The sequence below is a fragment of the Ischnura elegans genome, chromosome 12, assembly GCF_921293095.1.
Source record: "Ischnura elegans chromosome 12, ioIscEleg1.1, whole genome shotgun sequence".
Classification (NCBI taxonomy): Eukaryota; Metazoa; Arthropoda; class Insecta; order Odonata; family Coenagrionidae; genus Ischnura; species Ischnura elegans.
In genome coordinates, this window is record NC_060257.1 from 30,792,345 (window position 1) to 30,810,588 (window position 18,244).

At 36.1% G+C, this 18,244-nt stretch overlaps 1 protein-coding gene across 1 annotated transcript; it reads left to right on the forward strand.

The window, feature by feature from the left end:
* Positions 1 to 15: 15 nt before the first annotated feature.
* Positions 16 to 17,491, forward strand: LOC124168771 (WW domain-binding protein 2). The gene is made up of 7 exons (XM_046547062.1): positions 16 to 132; positions 485 to 659; positions 2,903 to 3,062; positions 5,902 to 6,054; positions 9,153 to 9,287; positions 14,690 to 14,775; positions 16,339 to 17,491. Exons 1-7 carry the CDS (start codon positions 77 to 79, stop codon positions 16,381 to 16,383), a joined length of 810 nt encoding a protein of 269 aa, XP_046403018.1. The 5' UTR covers positions 16 to 76; the 3' UTR covers positions 16,384 to 17,491.
* Positions 17,492 to 18,244: the final 753 nt, after the last annotated feature.

An 18,244-nucleotide genomic window follows, 5' to 3' on the forward strand; every position in this document is an offset into this window, starting at 1 on the left:
TTTCTCATTTTCTCATGACTGACAATTGAGTGTCGAAAACAAGTGGTGAGAGAGTTGTCGGTGTTTATCAACGAAAATGTCCTTAAATACTGCGCATGCAAATGGAGGCGTTTTAATTCACGCAGGAGAAGGGTAATTTGGATTTTTTAGAGTGATTAAAATAGTTTCAATTCATTTTATTTGTTGGTTTAATAATTGTGCTCCTGTTTTGTCTTGGAGGCCCTCTCGTCTCAATCATCTGGTTCATGTAGCGAATGATCTAGAACTGCCTATTAATTGGCCTTGTTGCTCTATTAAGTCATTTTAAATGAATTATAATCAATATTTTACATAATACCGTTTGTCATTTAATGTTCAATCGGACAGTTAAGTCCTTAGTTGATCAAAAACGTCATTTTGGTAATATTGAGGAGCACCTTTAATTCAAGTGCGTCATTGCTCTCTATCACCGTTTTATCTCTTCCATATTGACTTCCTCTTTCAGGATCGTCCTTTTCAGCAACAATGTATCGGTTGAGTTCCACGGAAATGAGCATCCGGCTTTCAAGGGTACTAAACAAGGGCGTATGTACCTCACAACCCACAGGATGATTTTCAATCATAAAGACTCCCGGGATCAACTTCAGTCATTTAGTTTTCCATTTGTAACTATTAGTGAGGTTAGTGTCAAATAATTGTATTATTTCCTAAAATAGTAAATAATTTGACAGTCAAAGATGTTCTGAAGTGAAAATGATCCATGTAACTTTGACATATAGAACGATTAAGGTTTTGCTTTGCCATACTGTATTCCTTCAATAAGTCATTTATAAGAAACTGTTTCCTTTGTTAATGAAATATACAAATCCTATTAATTTGAAGTATGTAAGTCGTAATCGTACCTATTATTAGTATTCGTTTTTATTTCAATGATCAGTGGAATGAATGTCGTAATCATGAGCTGTTTGCAGTAGAGGATACAATGTTTAGGTACACCTAGGATAGATGGCCTGATACTCTTTGCCAATAACAGTGTGATTGTGATATTTTTAATGGTTTGGTTATTTATTTTCAATTAAAATAAATTCAAAATGTGAAAATTGAAAAAAATTTGTTGATATAAAAGAAAAATAATTACTTTTATAGTCATTAATGACCTGCTCTTAAGAATACTCCTCTTTCTGACACCTAAGATTTTGTGTAGACTTTTCTTTATCTACCAAAGGTGTGCAAATTTTAGTTACTACAAATTCCTTTCACCTTGCTTTATATGAGAACTTCCCTGCCGAGTACTAATGTTTCTTTTATTGAGTTTAGATTTTATTTTGTGCACGGAGTGAGAAGTTTACTTGCTATTAAGAATGTGTCAGTTTAACGTAGTTGTTTTCTGTGATTCCTAATTGCCCAACATTTTCAGTCCTGAGTCTTATCTATGGTCCTCATCCATTGTTTTGCTGTGTAAAATTTGTGGTCCTCATTTATTGTGAATTTTTTTATACTTTAGGGTGACATATATGAAATCAGCTGAGTGAGTTAAAATGTAATTTCTCCTGATATCTTTATAATGTGAAAATATGGATATAACTAGCCATATAACAGTTATATTAGGCATTTGATATATATGGAAAGGTATCCATGTCCAAGCACTCTGTTAGCTGGGTATGATATAGAATTTGTCTGCCATGGGTCTTGATAACTTAGATGATTCACGAAATCTGGGAGCAGGTACCCAGAGCCTGCATTTAGGGACTGCAGTCATTCAATTGTTCATTCAGATACTTTTTGAAATAAATATTTGTTCCTATCTCAAAAAATATAAACTAAGAATTGAATTCTTTGTCTTTTGAGCAGCGTTTACAATTTTTAAGCGAAATTCTACGATAAATATTAACTTATATCTCGATTTCAGTATAAGCATCAACATGGAAATTGTTGCTGCATTAATATTGATGGTGGAGCTTCATTCAAAATTGACGATTCTCAGAATAAAACGAAGAATTCAATTCAAAGTCTGTAATTTACGTGCAAGCAACAATTATCCGTGTAGCTAATTAGTATAAACGCAGCATGACTGCGAACCAATGCCGCTGGTAGGGTTATAAACCCCGAAAGAAGGGAGCCCAACTGCCCTCGGAGTCCGAGATAATACGGAGTCTCCGCGAGGAAGGGTCGAAATAGGTTGGTGTTGAGAGCATAGGCCGGGGGGGGGGCACGTGTGTGTCCCCCCCCCAGACGCTCAAAAGCTAGACAAGATTTTTAATACAAATATTAAATAATTTTACATTTTAATCTAAAGGTTATAAGTACATACTTATTAATAACTGTTATATTAAAGTTAAGAGTATATTTCATAGAGTAACTGTTGCATATTGTGTTTTAACCCCAAATATGAAAAGACCGTTTGCTTGTCAGACCCTGGTACCCACTCAGAAAAAAATCGTGGATCCGCCCTTGGTTGAGAGTGTGTGATTATCCGTGAGACCCTTCTTAACGAATGCCCTGCAAAAATGCTCCATACAGAGGGGACGGAAGAGTTTCTCTGGGCTTAGTACAGCAGTCATGCTAAAGAGAGAACTCAACCGCCTCAAAAGGGTTAAAATCCAGAACATTGGCGAAGGATAATTTATGAATATACTGACCTATACTCATTATTTCGATATGAATTCATAGGATAGAGGTCAATAGAAGAATATAATATTTTGTATACATGGAATAAATAGCATATTTTCCAGGTTTGAATCCAATGTCTTCATTTTCAGTTAATGCAAAGTTTTCAAATTGACTTTTGAGCAAATTTTTTTGGAGTGGATTCTTTTTGGCTTCAGTTCCAATTCTAGTTCTAAGTTCAAGAGCCTGTGAAACAAGGAACCAAACTAACCTATCTCTACCATATGTCACCTTTTCCTCTTGTCTTTATATCCAGGTGGAATTGGAGCAACCAGTATTTGGAGCAAATTTTATCAAGGGAAAAGTGAGAGCTCAGCCTAATGGGAATTGGGTTGGTGAAGCCAAGTTCAAACTGTTATTCAAGGCAGGTGGAGCCATTGATTTTGGTCAGGCTATGCTGAAGCTAGCTCAGATGGGTAAGTTGTGAATTTCAGTTGTGTCGGGAAATCCATAACAGGTTTGAATCCACTGCCTGGGAGGCTTATTTTGTGTTGAAATATACTGTTGAGTGCATATTATTTGGCATGGCTACAGCTCAAAATAACCTGTCATGGCCTGAGAGATAGATGAAATAACCCACAAACTATGAATCTTCTATATCGTGGTCAGTTTTTTTAAAATTATTACTTAGAAATTCTTTATTACTGTTAGAGTTACCTTGGAGATGTATATTTTTAAAGTTCTCCTTTACCTTAATCCTTAAAAATAATGAATAACTCCCATTTTTTATTTTCTTTTAATAATATTCATGCAAAAGTTTCAGGCAAATGGGTCATTCTATCACTGAACAATAAATTGCTACTTAAAAAATAATTTACAAACATGGTACATTAAAGTCTACACCCAATTAAATATTACTCATAAACTGATTTCAAACAATATTTTTATGTAACTTTGTTTCTTAACATTCATCAAAGACTTAAATTATAACAGTGGTGGTCTTGTTTAAGCCCAAGTGTGAAGTCTAGGTTGTTGGTTTGTGTCTTATGTCCTGTATTACAGTACAACCTTGATTAAATGAGACCCCATGGTGCTCAAATAAACACTTGCTATAGCGAATTTTCAATTTACTGGAGGTGGAGCAAATAATAGCCAATAAATCTTTCGTCAACACTTATATTGGAACAGGATTGGTGTGGTGACAGAGACATTTCTATCTGGTAAACTTTAGCATTAATCCAGGCGGAAGGTGATATTTTTTGCATCAATAAATTTCCTTACCTTAATAAAAAACTATCCATTCAATAAATAAGCACTGAACTGATTGAAAATATTATGCTGATTTCATGTAAGTAAAACAAAAGCAAGCTGCAAGAAACTGAATAATTTAACACGCACGGGTAATGTATGCAACAGAGAAATGAAAAAGCATACCCATCTGATGGACCCTAAGGCCAACAAAACTTAAAAGTATGAATTTATTGATTTAATATTCTCAGTAATGACTGCAAAACATGGAAAAGAATTCACAATTTTTTAAACACCCTTTTTGCAAACTGGTGGCGGCTGACCTTGAGCGCTCAAGGCCCACCCACTCTTCTAGCCAACCACAGAAGAGTGGCAGGTGAAAGTGTGTAGTAGGCCGCAGGGCCATAGTCTCTCCGACTACCGTGCTGTGAACATCGCTCTCCAGCTCGCAGTGTTGCCAAACTTAATCTGTGGAGATCGTGCTTGTACTGCCTCACGTTCAGTTATTTCCACGAACTGGCAATGCTGGTCGGCCAGATGAAGGGGAATGGTGAGGTGGAAGAGGTAGGGCTTCTAATTGGCTACTAGCTCTCTACCCCCCAGCCGCCAACAGTTCAGAAAAAGGGTATAAATAAACGAAAAGCGCAGCATCAGTTTCTCACGTATGTCATCTCTAACAGCGCCTTACCTGCCTCTAGAAGCATCATTGTAAGAAACACCCTGTACTGCAAAGGTTTAGTCGGGGAGTAGGTTTTAAAAGAGTTCCATTTTGTATGCGTTGTATCGCGTGGGGAATACTTCTTAAGATATTCCACTAAAATTCGAGACCTTTCTTCCACGGCTTCGGATTTACACTGCAGGAATCACCAGCTATTATGAAGGGAGATAACGCTTATGTGCTTTTAATTAGTATAACCAACCTTTCAAATACTTTAAGTTCTTGATTCTCAATCTATCACTGAAATACTCCACTATAGCCTCTTTCTCAGCATACATATAGTTCCCACAGACTGAAGTTGGCAAAACCACACGGACAAAGCTACGCTAATCGTATGGTTTTAATTTTTAATTTTCTGCTTTCCTTAAGTGCTGTTGCTGTGAAGGTTTGCCCTCCCAAACCACGGCAGACCTAATCTTCTCATTGATTTCTTAAATTGTGAAGAGCGAATAGGTAGATAAATTAATAACGCCACTCTCGTATTGTTCTATTATTTTCATTTTCTCGCTTTGACATGTTTTGCATTTTTGGCTATGGTGTCTACCTTCAAATGCTCTTTTGTTTACGCAACTCACGGACGTGCTGGTATTCTATCGACTGCTTTCTGCCACCCAAGGAACAAAAGAAAATCGAGCTTTCGAGAATGTTAATGCCACAATATTTGCACCAAAATGAACTGCTTACATATCGAACAACAGTTTACCACATGAATTTTAGACTAAGAACTCCATGTTAACTTCATTTCTAACATATCGCCAGCAATTGCGGAGATTAGGGACTCATGGTGAAGGTTTTCCGGTGATGGAGACTCTCATTATAGCGAGTGTCAACAACAATAGGGCCTCGTAAAAACAAATTTTTTTTCATGTTAATCATAGGGTCCATTGACGGTGGTTTGGCTATCTCTTGTAATGGTGGGGGTCTCGCAATAGCCCGTACTCGCTTTAACGAGGTTCCACTGTAGTTTTTCATTGCTGAGGCTATGTTAGGAAGCAGAAAAAATCAAGCTTACCTGTGTTCATATTCACTTGATGATGAGAGAAAACAATCTGATATGACCGCTTACAAACTGCCTCCAACAGAGGAGGCATCTAGCGGTCAACACCTTAAAAAAATGAGCATTGAATTTCTGAGTACCCATCATACCGCAGTCATTAATGCAGCCTTAGGAGGAAGTTCATTGCTGTCATATGAGACTGTTGTCTTTTGTCATTAAGTTAACTCAAATTCAAAGTAACAATTATTATTGGCACTTTTGAAAATGCCCTATGTGCATGGTTGTGTGAAGATAAGATAAACCTTTGGCTGAATGTGCTTGAAAGTCATTTATTCTTTTGTTTCACCTACAGCATCCAGAAATGGGCCTCCGAGGGATGCACCACCTCCATATTCTCCACCAGCAGGCACTTGGTATGCTGCACCACCCCCAGCCTATGCACCACCACCAACTGGTTACTACGGATGGTCTCCTCCAGTTCACGCTTTTCCTGAACACCCACCTGGTAAGAATCCATTTTTTTATTCTATCAGGGATCAGGTTGGTGTTGTAGTTAAAGTGTTGGTTTTGTATTTATAATATATTAAAGCAATTACGTAAAAGAAAATTTTTAATATCATTTGACACTATTTTATCCTTCTGAAAATTGTGTAAATTGGCTGAAAATCAGTGAAACGTCAGAGAACTCATTGTTGGTAGAACCATGTACATATTTCTAAATATCTTTCTTCCGATCATCTCTTCTTCTTTTATGCTGTTTTTCTCTGGGTCTTACTTCTTGAATATAACTGCACATAGACTTTTTAGGCTAAGATATCTGAATAACTCCATTATTAATACAGTAGAACCCCATATTTGTGTTATCCGAATTTACGTTTTCCCGCAAATTGCAAGTTTTTTTTCTGGGTCCCGTCATATTTCCTATCTCTCCAATGTAAACAGAACCCTGTATTTACGCCGTGTTTTTTTCGTTTTCCCGCCAAGTGCATCACGACGTGCCGACTAAAAAAAATTATTTGCCTATTAAAACAATAAATCGTGCATATCAGCCCATAAAAACTGTCCTTTTTTCTTCCTTTTGCACATTTGTATTTAAAAATTCAAGAGAGAGAGACGTAATGAGAAGTATTTTCGGGAAGAATTTGAATGTCGCGGGACACGACGCCACTAGCGTCGGAAAGTTGAACTACGTCATCTCGTTTTCTGTCAGCAAAAAGATTCACGATATGAAAGTAGTTGTTTTGAGCAATCGAGCTATTTAATAATTATAATGTAAGAACTCCTGAAGGAATTTTGGAAATAATCATGTAGTCTTTAAATTGATACAAGAGTTTGAAAGGAAACCATACGTGATGAAACGTGATAAATGCCGGAACTATAAAACTTGACCGACAACTGGGATCATTTGCGCTGACTTCATTCAGCAGTTGCGTAGCAATTATGGGTTAATTAAATGCTTTAAAAAACTTATTTAAACTTGAATTATCCCATTCAAGTCTCAGTGTATCGCAAACTATTGTAACTTTCATAAATTATGAAGTCGCACGACAGTTTGTACTACTTGATCGCCGAGGAGTAGTTCAGATACTCGTATATTGCCAAGTTACCCTCAATTAGTACGGGAAATAGAATTTATCCTGCTTGAAAATGGAAATTCGAGGTGAAAAATGGACATCTTTAATTGATGAGAAAATGAAAATTTTAGAGCTAGTTGATACCCACACCAGAACCCGCATCGATTCAAACGCTGGCAAAGCAACTTGAATGTTGAGACTGGCAATCCAATCGCATTGGATTGGATTGCCAGTCTCAACATTCAATACCGTGGTAAAAAATCGCGATGCCATTGTAAAACATGCGAAACAGTGCGGAAATTTATCAAAAATGAGAATATATGTGAAGAATTCCAGGCAAGAAGAAATAGAATGAATTCTAAAAGAGTAGTTTTTAGGTGCAAGATCATTAAATGTCCCTGCAAATGGTGTCATCTAAAGGCCTGTTTACATAGTACATTAACCCGTGCGAGTTAATGTCTTAATTTATGAACACGAAAATGCACCGTGTATTCACCCAACTTGTGTGAAGGCATGGACAGAAAATTGAACCTGTTCAAATTTCGTCAATGCATTCATAGTCGGATTTTGAGGAGGGGCAGCCCCCCCCCCCAGATGCTTAAAAACTAGACAAAATTTGAATAAGGTTATCATAGATCAACCTCATAGGTCCACCTCCCTCGTAGATATATAGTAAGCCTCTTCTCTATCCATTTTTGTAGAAAAGCTTTTTATTTATTACCTCAGAGAGAACCTACTTTGGTAAGTTATATGTATTTTTTTATGGCGTCAATTATATTCGTAGGGTGTAAATTATATTCTATATCAATAATTTATATTTATTTCTATAGTGTGCAATCATAAGTGATCTAAAGTTTTTTTTCTGATTTTTCTCTTCCTCTTGTTCGATTCTGTTTTTTCTCGTTGTTTACCTGAGGTTATTTTTTTGCTTTATGTTGCAGATGGGAATGTGCTGGGTGAATTTAGTTTTATAGTGTCAGTTATATTTTTATGATATAAATTTAATTATTTTTGTTTTTTTTGTGCAAAAATTGTTGCAATTATTTTGTTTTTGCTCTTATGAGGAAACCCAGAGCATAAATAAATGTTCATTCTGTAAGTCGTCTTCGCCGACAGGAAAGGGGTTCGGGGGAAACAAAGCAGGGAACAAGTCCAAATTCTCACACAAAGCAACTTCACTTTATTCAGCCCAAGCCTTACACTCTATCCCACTGCCCAACCACAGCTGCCTCCCCTAGCCGCCGTCAGCCCACGTCCCTGGAGTCACCGAGAGAGATCGTTTCTCAAGCAACTCTTCCGATGACAGCAGGAACGTGCTTAATGGCTGGGTTTCAAATGAAGTCCGTTCGAGGCGGCTCCCCGTCATCTCGCAGCTTTTATTATTATTATTATTATTAAAATTGTTACAAGTAGGCCATTGGCCTGGTGGTAACATGTACATATGATGAAAGAAAACCATAGAAAACATTGTAAAAACAATAGAAAACATTTGAAAAAACAATAGAAAACATTATGAAAAGCCCTTGGTCGCTACTTCTTCAACCGCTTTTTAAAACTATGTAAATTTTTCGGGAAGGACTCAAATAGTTTTGCTGGTAGATCGTTCCAGTCCCATATGGTCCTATTCAAGAAGGAGAACTGCTTCGCATTTGTCCTTTGTGATCGGCACTTTATCTTGAACTGGTGATCATTTTTTCCAACAAAGCTGGGTTTTAATATGTCCTTCTCAAATTCTTTCCATCCTTTTTCCCCACTCATTATTCTAAACATGCCACATAGCCTGCTTCTTTTCCTCCTCTCTTGTAAGCTCTCCCACCTTAGAACTCTGAGCATTTCTGAAACACTTTCCATTTTTTTATGACACACTTTCCGTTTTTTTAATAATCTTAATGAAACCGCGCTTACAATTCATTATCTCACGCTTTTTGTAACAATGGAACCTTGTCCATCAAGCTTAACCCAGAATTAAGTTTTACTTGTGTAACATCTCTTTTGATTAATGAGAATACTTTCACTTTTCATCCCGCAGCCAACAGTGTGTACATGACTGATATGCCGCCACCCTACCCAGGCATCAATGGCTACACCGGATACGCCAATGCAACTGCACCTAGTGCACCTCCTGGAGCCATGGGCTTTACACAGGCACCAATGGCCGCAAATGGTAAATAAAGAGAAAGTTAGATGAAAGAAGATGTGAAGCATCAATTGCTCTACCAAAAATCTATTGCATGCCCATATTTTCTTACCTTGGAAGGTTAATGTCACTGATGCCACACTTAGAAAAATTTCCACCTCCAGAAATTGCCATATTTTATTTTATGGAAATTAGCTGATCTTTTTTCAAGCTTAAAGAACATATTCATGTTGAGTATAAAATTACTTGTGGTAGTAATGATTGTAAATGTCTGATAAAAATTAGTATTTAAGATGTCAATGAAGTTAACTCTGTTTAACAACAAATTTACTTTAAATTACAATGTGATCCTGTTGGTTTTTTGGCAATTTTATCTCTGAATATTTTACTTTTGGTGTTGTTCATGTACAGTCTCAATGAATGCTTAGATTCAGTAAATTTAATAAGCACAAAAAAGCTTTATTTTTCTTTACAACAATGTATTGGAATTTTTTAAGAAACTTATTTTCTTTACTTGAGTTTGTGTTCACATCAGATACAAAAATGCTTTTATCTTACTCAGTTCACTTTTTGTACTCTCTATTCACAAATATTTTGTGATGGAAGTGTAATATTTCTCTCCATGGTTGTCTGGTTTGTAGCATGGAATTTTTTCTCGAGATGACATTTTGTGGTCCACATTTTCAGATCAGGTCTGAGTCGGATCAGAATAGATCACTCAGACCTGATATGAAGATGTGGCCATCATAGGCTATGAAATGTCATCTGAGATCAACTTCGAAGCAGGTAACCCGAAAACAGTGAAGAGAACTGCAATCCAGCACTGCAAAAGCCACAAGTAGGAAGTTTAGTATCGTCTGATAGCAAAGGAAATAAAAAATGCTTTGTATGTATTTAGGAAAACAATGTTAAGTCTGTTGTTCATAACTATAAGGGGTAAGACAAAAAAAACTATGGTTAGTTTCAGAGTGGGGTTTTTCATTCGGAACTGCATTCTTATTTCATTAAAACAAATCAGTTGTTGGATGGGAAAGGTAAGTGACTACTAAATCAAAATATTCCTTGTTCAGCCTGGTGCTTATTCAGAAATTAGCTTGGGGAGCACACGGCAGGTATGCAGGTTGCCTATACTAATAGTTTGCGTTCAATTTACGTCCATAGAAAAGCCATACATTTAATGAGTCAGCCATATATTTTGTCTGCATAATGCTATATGTTAAATACATGGTTTGTTATTGGCAGAAATTATGAAATGTAACTACAGGCGGTCCCCGACTTTCATTTTTCATCGCGTTCAATGCGTTCCTGGAAACGTGTACGAAAGTTGAATGTACGAAAGTCGAACCATTGAGTTCCATACTATTTAGGGGTTACGTTCCAAAAGATCAAAATATACGTACATATTAAAACCTTATTTTCTGCACAGATTTTATTTTAATAAACTAAAGTTTAATATAATAATAAAATTCCTCTCATTATATAACATCATTCTTCATAACATATTCGAAAATATGCAGAAAATGTAAATAAAAGTTTTAAAAATTTTAATTTATTACAGGTACCAAGTGAAACTTCCTCTCGGTATTTTAGTTGACATTCCACTTATAATATCCATTATAAATAAAAAGAAATATCAAGAAGCATTCCAAAATGCAATTTTTGAATCCTCACTCCTGATACCTTTAAATTTTTACACCTCGTTTTCCTCGGCGGGTGACATCGATCGTCACAGCCTATATCTTGTGGTCGCGCATATTTCGCAAGTTATTCAAAAAAAGACAAAAGACATATGGGATTGGGGTATTTCGTGCAATATCGTTTAAATGTCATACATGAATTAAACAGCACTCAAAAGGAAAAACAGTATTAGAAAGAAGCACTTTTATTTGTTAATTTCATTGAAAGCTGTATGATGACGTCTAGTCAACTTTTTTGAAAAATCTCTCCAATGAAGGCTGAAATACAGCTTTCCTCTTCTTTTGATAAAGGAGCCTATAGCAAGCTGTGTCTCTCTCAAAAAATCACCTTGATTAAAGTCAACACTACAATCGTATACGTTCGTATGGTCCGCATGCGCTGCTATATGAAACAGTTTAATGTTGGGATGCGCAGTAAATTTCATGGGAATTTAAAAAAATTACAGACAAATGTTCGAAAGTCTGAATTTAGCGTACGAAAGTCAAGTTACAGGTGTGAATTTGGAATATACGAAAGTGTGAATAGTACGAAAATTGAGTGTACAAAAGTCGAGGACCGCCTTTATATCAAAACATGAATTGTCAGAGGTAAGAAGGTACCCATAGGATAGGTCTTCTCAGCTGGTATACAGGCGGTCCTCGACTTTCGTACACTCGACTTTCGCACAATTCGCACTTTCGTACGTTCAAAATTGACACCTTTTACTTGACTTTCGTACGCTAAATTCGGACGTTGGTCTGCAATTTTTTTTAAAATTCCCGCGATGTTTATTGCGCATCCCAACATTCAGTTGTTTCAAATGGCAGTATATGCGAACAACACGAACGTATATAATGAAGGGAATTGTTGGTAGTTGACTCTAATCTAGTTGATATATTTGGGAGAGAGACTGCCTGCTATAGGCTCCTTTATCAAGAGAAGAAGAAAGCCTTCATTGAAGATATTTTTCAAAAGAAGTTGACTAGACATCATCGCAAATAGCTTTGAATAAAACTAGTAAGATCTTCTTTCTAATTGTGTTTTTTCGTTTGAGTGCTGTTTAATTCATGTGCACCTTCAGCAACAATATCGAGCGAAATATCACCCAAATTCCGTTTGTCTTTTTTGAATATCATTTGAAATATACGTGATCACGAATGTCACCTGCCGAATGTCATTAAAAGGTGCAAAAATTAAAAGGTATCCAGAGTGCGGGTTCAACAACTACTTTTGTTATGCTTCTTGATACGTCTTTTTGTTTATAGTGGACGTAATAAGTGGAATGTCAACTTAAACGCCAAGGGGAAGTTTCACTCGATAGCCATCGGAGTTCTTGTTTTTTAAACTTTTATTAGCATTTTCAGCGTATTTTCGAATGAGATTAGACGATTTGAGGAGTTTTATTGACATATCATCAAAAGTAAGTCAATTGAAATAAAATCCACGAAAAAAAGGTTTTAGTGCGTATATTCCGCTCTTTTGGAGCGTAACCCCTAATTAGTATGGAAGTCAATGGTTCGACTTTCGTACAAGTTTTCGGGAACGCATTGTGTACGAAAGTCGGGGACCGCCTGTATAGTGGTTAGTTGCCACTTGGAAAAAAGTTTGGGGGGGGGAGGAGTTATGCCTCCAAAGCCCTCCCCCTGGATATGTGCCTGCATTCAGCCATGACCCATTCTCTCAACACTTCAAAATACAAAATACTTGCTTAAATGTTACTACCCACTTCTCATTAGTTAGTGATGATATTAGATATCCAGTTTTGTTTACTTGTTCAGGAAGAATCGATCATTGAAGAAAGGAATATCTTACAAGTGTATAAACAACTGCAAACTGCGCAAGATCTACATTTATCTAATACCCTGGAATTTTAAAGACATTAAGTAATTAAGGTTGGACAAAAGAGTGCAATTCTAATTGTCTGAAAAAATTAATCTCAAAATGGGTGAGATTGCACAATCATATTATTGTATAAAATTCGAGGAATCAAGCGAGATGGAGTGGAATTGATTCATAATGAAACACTGACTTGCAATTTTCCACAAAAATAAAATTTAACTCGAGTCGAATTAAATTTTATTTTTGTGGAAAATTGCAAGTCAGTGTTTCATTAATCATATTATTGGTACTCGCTCAAAGCTCTCGTTTAATGAAGCTCAAAGATAAATTATTTCAGGCAATTATAATCAAGCATTTTTGTCCACTTTAATTATTTAATGTCCTTATAAATTGAGAATATTAAATAAAATTTTGAAAATTCTTGATACCCAAAAAGAACCTTTGTCATGGTAACTACAAATCGCATCCAAAAGAATGTTTGCGTTGCAATAGCTCAGTAACTAAGGGCCTTATTCCCCGTCGGTCTTACATAAGTGGTGGGGGGTAATTCCATCGTCAAGTTCTCTCGGATGACATATGTCATGATGTAAACGATGGCGCAGTGCCGATTTTTCACTCTAGTTGTGTAATGGGACCTAACTATGAAACTAAGTAAAGACGTCCAATAATTGTCGGGCGTATTGCTAGGGCAACGGCTCAGGTAAATAAACAATCAGCGTCATCTGCCAGGTCGTGTTGGTACATAAATTATCACTAGAAATACTCTCATATCGAGCCAAAAGTAGAACCATATTGTCTTTAAATTACTTCAACAGTGGTCTGTACAAGATAGTGATATGTACGGGCAAATATGGTCATTGATGTGGGAACTTACGTTGCACCATCAAGGTTCGTCATTTGCTTTTACGTTCCATAGTTAAGTTTATTATGTGGCAAATAGTGGCATGAAAATATGTTTTTTATGGTTTCACGTAAACGAAGTATTAGTTTCTCATAAGCCTACCAAGTGCCAAACGTGAAAAATATTAATACATGTTCTCAAAAACAAGGTGTATGTATACAACTATATTATATGTATTATACTTCAGCCAATTGTATTATTTATTTTGCTTGATTGGTATAATGTGGTAGTATTATTACCTTTCTGCTGTGTCTTTGTACATTTTAAAATGGTTCGTGTGAGCTCTTCTCCCTTAATATCTTTTACAATGTAGATTCTTTAATTGAAGTGATCAGTGGAGGAAATTTGGGCGCCATGTTTTTGTAGGGTGTAGGGCTGGTTCAGGTACCTTTGAGTATGGTCCGTTTAGTTACAAAAACGGCCATATGTAGGGCTTGATGTGGCATATGTTGGGCAAGATCTGTTTATGTAGGGGCTGATGGCATATCAAGGGTCGGTTGGCCCTTCAGGGTCGACTGAGCATACGGCCCTAAGGAGTTGCGACCCCATGTTTATGAACAAAAAATACTTAAAATTGTCTCCCTTACCACCTCCTGAAGTATTGCAGATTCCTCCTGAAACTCCTTTTGTGCGTAATATTTCTATGACCGTGTGGTGTGCATGTGGTGGTCCTCTTGCATGCTGGATGTTGGTGATTTTTCACCCCCTGCCAAACACCCTAGAGGTGGCTCGCAGGGTATTATGTAGATGAAACTCCTGTTGTGTGTGCAGCAGTTTACAGTTAGTTCTTCAAAAGAATGACAGGTGGCATCCTAGCCTCACTAATTTTTTTCTTTAAATGCGAATCCATATTTTTCATTAAATGCTCATTTAAAGTAATTTTATTATAAACTGGCCTTTACCCACATCAGCAATTTGCAATGTGTTTCAGAATTAATGTCTCCACTGATAGACATTTGAATTTATGTTATGCATTGTCTTATTTTCGTGATTTTGGTGATTAATTCTTCAGATGCCAAAGCAGCGGAGGCAGCTCAGAGTGCATACTTTGACCCCAGTCGACCTCAGTGTGCCTATGTGCCACCTCCTGCATATTATGTAAGTGTTATAACCCACTAGCTCTTTAATATTACCATACTCAACGCCCTTTCACTTATCTTAAATAATCCACTTAAAAAATTATTTTAATTTTTTTATTTTCTGTTAATTTTAATAACTCTCATTAATTGATCAGTTTTGCTTTTTTCTGGAGTAATATGTTTTCAAGTGACATAGTAGTGTTTGTGAAGGGTATCGATAACTTTGTGTTTTTGTCAATGACTGTGTCGAGAAATAATCTTCTCTCTTACATATGAAGTAACCTCTAGAGCAGGGGTTCAAACACGCAGGCCGCATGTGGTCCGCTCCCTTACAATCTGCGGCCCGCGGCACCATGACTTCTTCAATCGCAAACGGGAATTCCTTTGCTCCTTTAAGATTTACAGCTCTTGCAGTTGGATGATCGAAACTTACTGGCACTTCATCCATATTACCCACATGCATTTCTTCATGCACTTGTACAGGCAAAGAGGTGTCAAGTATCTGGGAGTATTAGTACCAGGGATTAAAGTAAATAAACTCTTTCTTCTCTTTCAGTTGCCTTTTTAAATAATAATAATTATAATATAGTTGTGGTAGTATTTTATATAATTCTCTTGTTATTGGTCCTGAAATACATATGCGGCCCTCGAGCTATATGAGTTGGGTAATGTGGCCCGCCAAGGTGAATGAGTTTGACACCCCTGCTCTAGAGGTTCATGGTTTTTCAGCATACATTTAAAATTTTTTAAACTGCTGTTGTGACCTAATGATGCTTTGTAATGAAATAATTCTACAATATCGTGTGAGTAATTTTTTTCTGTAGAATTCATGCACAGTGTATGCTATTTTTTGTGACTCTACTAAGGTATTCCATAGTTAGGCCCTCAAAAAGATTTTCTACATATTAGGGAGAGGGGGTTTTGAAAGTACATCATCTACCATTGATGGCATGGTATTTTGACTTGAAAAAATAATGTGCTCGTATGGGTTATTTTTGATGCTTTGAACCGTGCCATGGAAATCATGGCACTCATTTTCATTTGGTATGGTACTGTACTGTTTGCTCTATAAAAAAAAAGTAAATAAGCTCCAAGCCACTTCAAGTTGACCATGCCTTCCACGGCAAAGCAAATGCCGGATTGATTTAAAAGTGGCCCAGGCATCCATTTCTCTATTAATACGTTGCGTACTGGGGTATTTAAATTCCTAGGAACGCTGATTCTGGGTGGAGGAGTTGAAATTAGAAATATGTGCCTATTAGGGCGTAATGCCTTTGGTTTAAACTTAGTTAAAAAGCTAATGTTTAGAATATAACTTTACCCAATCAAACGTTATGATGCATCAATTCGTTATGAATAAAGAAAACAACTGAAAACATACGAATGAATACGTATTGTACGCTTTAAAATTGTTTAGGATGACGCGCCTAAATGACTGGAATCTTCGTCATCCGTCCGGATGGTTCGGGAAAAAAATGACGAGAATTCTCGCCATCCGTACACAACATGTTAAAGAAATTGTTATTAATCACCAGCTGCAGTAACTTAAAATATTAATGAGTGCATTTTTTTTCTATTGAAGGAAGCCCCACCTACTTACGAAGACGCCACTAAAAAGCAGCAATGAGAAGTTGGCAGTGTTACCACATATATTTCTCACCTATAACCATTGCTTCCTTCGTCATTACCTGGAAGATTTATAATACAGCAGCAACTCTGCTTGAGATTGAAGTACAGCCTTCTATGTTTTAAAAATATTTATCAGCTACTGATGAAATAACCTCTCTGATGTTGTCATTTTTGCACTGTGTTATCAAAATTTATGTACGGAACTCTATTACTTGGCCTTCGTACCTGTTGCAACAGCATGTGTGTACAATTAATAGTCTGAAAGGATTATGTTGCACCTATCATGGAGATAATGAGAGTGTTTTGCATATTGCAATCAATTTTGTATGATAAGATAATAGAATTATATTTTATCATATTGTAATAATACTGTATTTTTAAAAAGAAATCTAAAATATTTTGCATTATTTTCCATTTGAATTGTACATTGTGGTGGTTGGAAGTTAAAAAAATTGGTTGTATTAAATTTATTGCTTGTTTTAGTCAAAGGTTTTAATAATGTTCAAGATGCCTGTAAATGTAAAGTGTACATGTAACGTTATTCTGTAATAAAAACTGGCCCGTGGTTGTTGAGAATTTTGGAAAGATATAGATTTTTTTAGACTTTGTTATTCATCTTGTACCTCAATGAAATTTTAACTGATTAATTAATAACTACAGTATGCTATTATTGTAGGCTTAATCATGTGGCTTAACAACTGAAGTGTATCATCAGGCATTAAGGCTACATTTGATTATGAATATTTAGATTTTGTGCAGCTAAATTTATGTCAATGTTTAATTCATAAATGTTGTTTTATTTTCATGTGAAGCCTATGCATTTTTTTCGCATAAAATAACTGTCTTTACTGTAGTATTTTCATATTTTTCTCATGGACCAATCATTTAATGATTCCAATTGAACCTGTGCATTTCTGTTTCCTAATTATTGTCACATAAAACAAATGCATGTATATTTTTTTAGCCTTTTGAGCCTTGCTGATTGTTCAACATTTATTGGTGGGTTTTTAAGTGACTTATGAAATGTGCTTGCCATAGGATTTATGATATCAATTGTTATCTCTTTTACTGTAGAAATTGATTATAATACATATGTTCTCAACTTCCTTGCTGATTTTAATGAAATGTATCAGTTGTGATTAATGTACTGAATTATGATGGTGGCCTTCAAGTTTTTTTTTTAAGTGGATAATTAAGAGGTGGAGAACAAATTGGCTGCTTCTTGAGGCAATCCCATTTGAAAATCACCTACATCAGATTCTTAATAATATGCCCATCATTTCTTTGTTGTTCTTGCTGTGGAATGTTTTCAGTCATTGATGTTTGCACTATTCACATTTTATTCGTTAGATTTTCTCCATTTCATGAGGAAACCAATTTTTATGACAGATGGTTAAGTTTCTCATTACAATAAAAGGGATCCTTCCCATTGTAACCCACCCAAAACAGGCTGCAGAAAATTTAGCATCATGCCCAAAACTGAAATATTTTCCTTCTTCCCACTTGGTAGACCTATTTTTCTGAGTGATGAGAATTCTTATGAGTGCACATTTCAAATTAAGTATTTTATTTTCTACTCTTTGAATTGGTCAAGCATCAATCTCTAATATATTTTATACAATATTGTATATACCCTATAATTTGCATTCATTAATCCAAGTTGACTTTGTGCACATGGTGATACAGTAGTAAACATCCAGTTTTGCACGAAGATGTAGATCGAACAATGCCATCTCCAGTGGCGTTTGGGGGCGGAGGGGGGATCCAACACCAGGGGGGAAATTTTTTGAAAACAGGGTACTAAGTAGAGGGTTCGAAACTAATGTTAACACTTATCATAATCGAAAAATCTTCTTTTG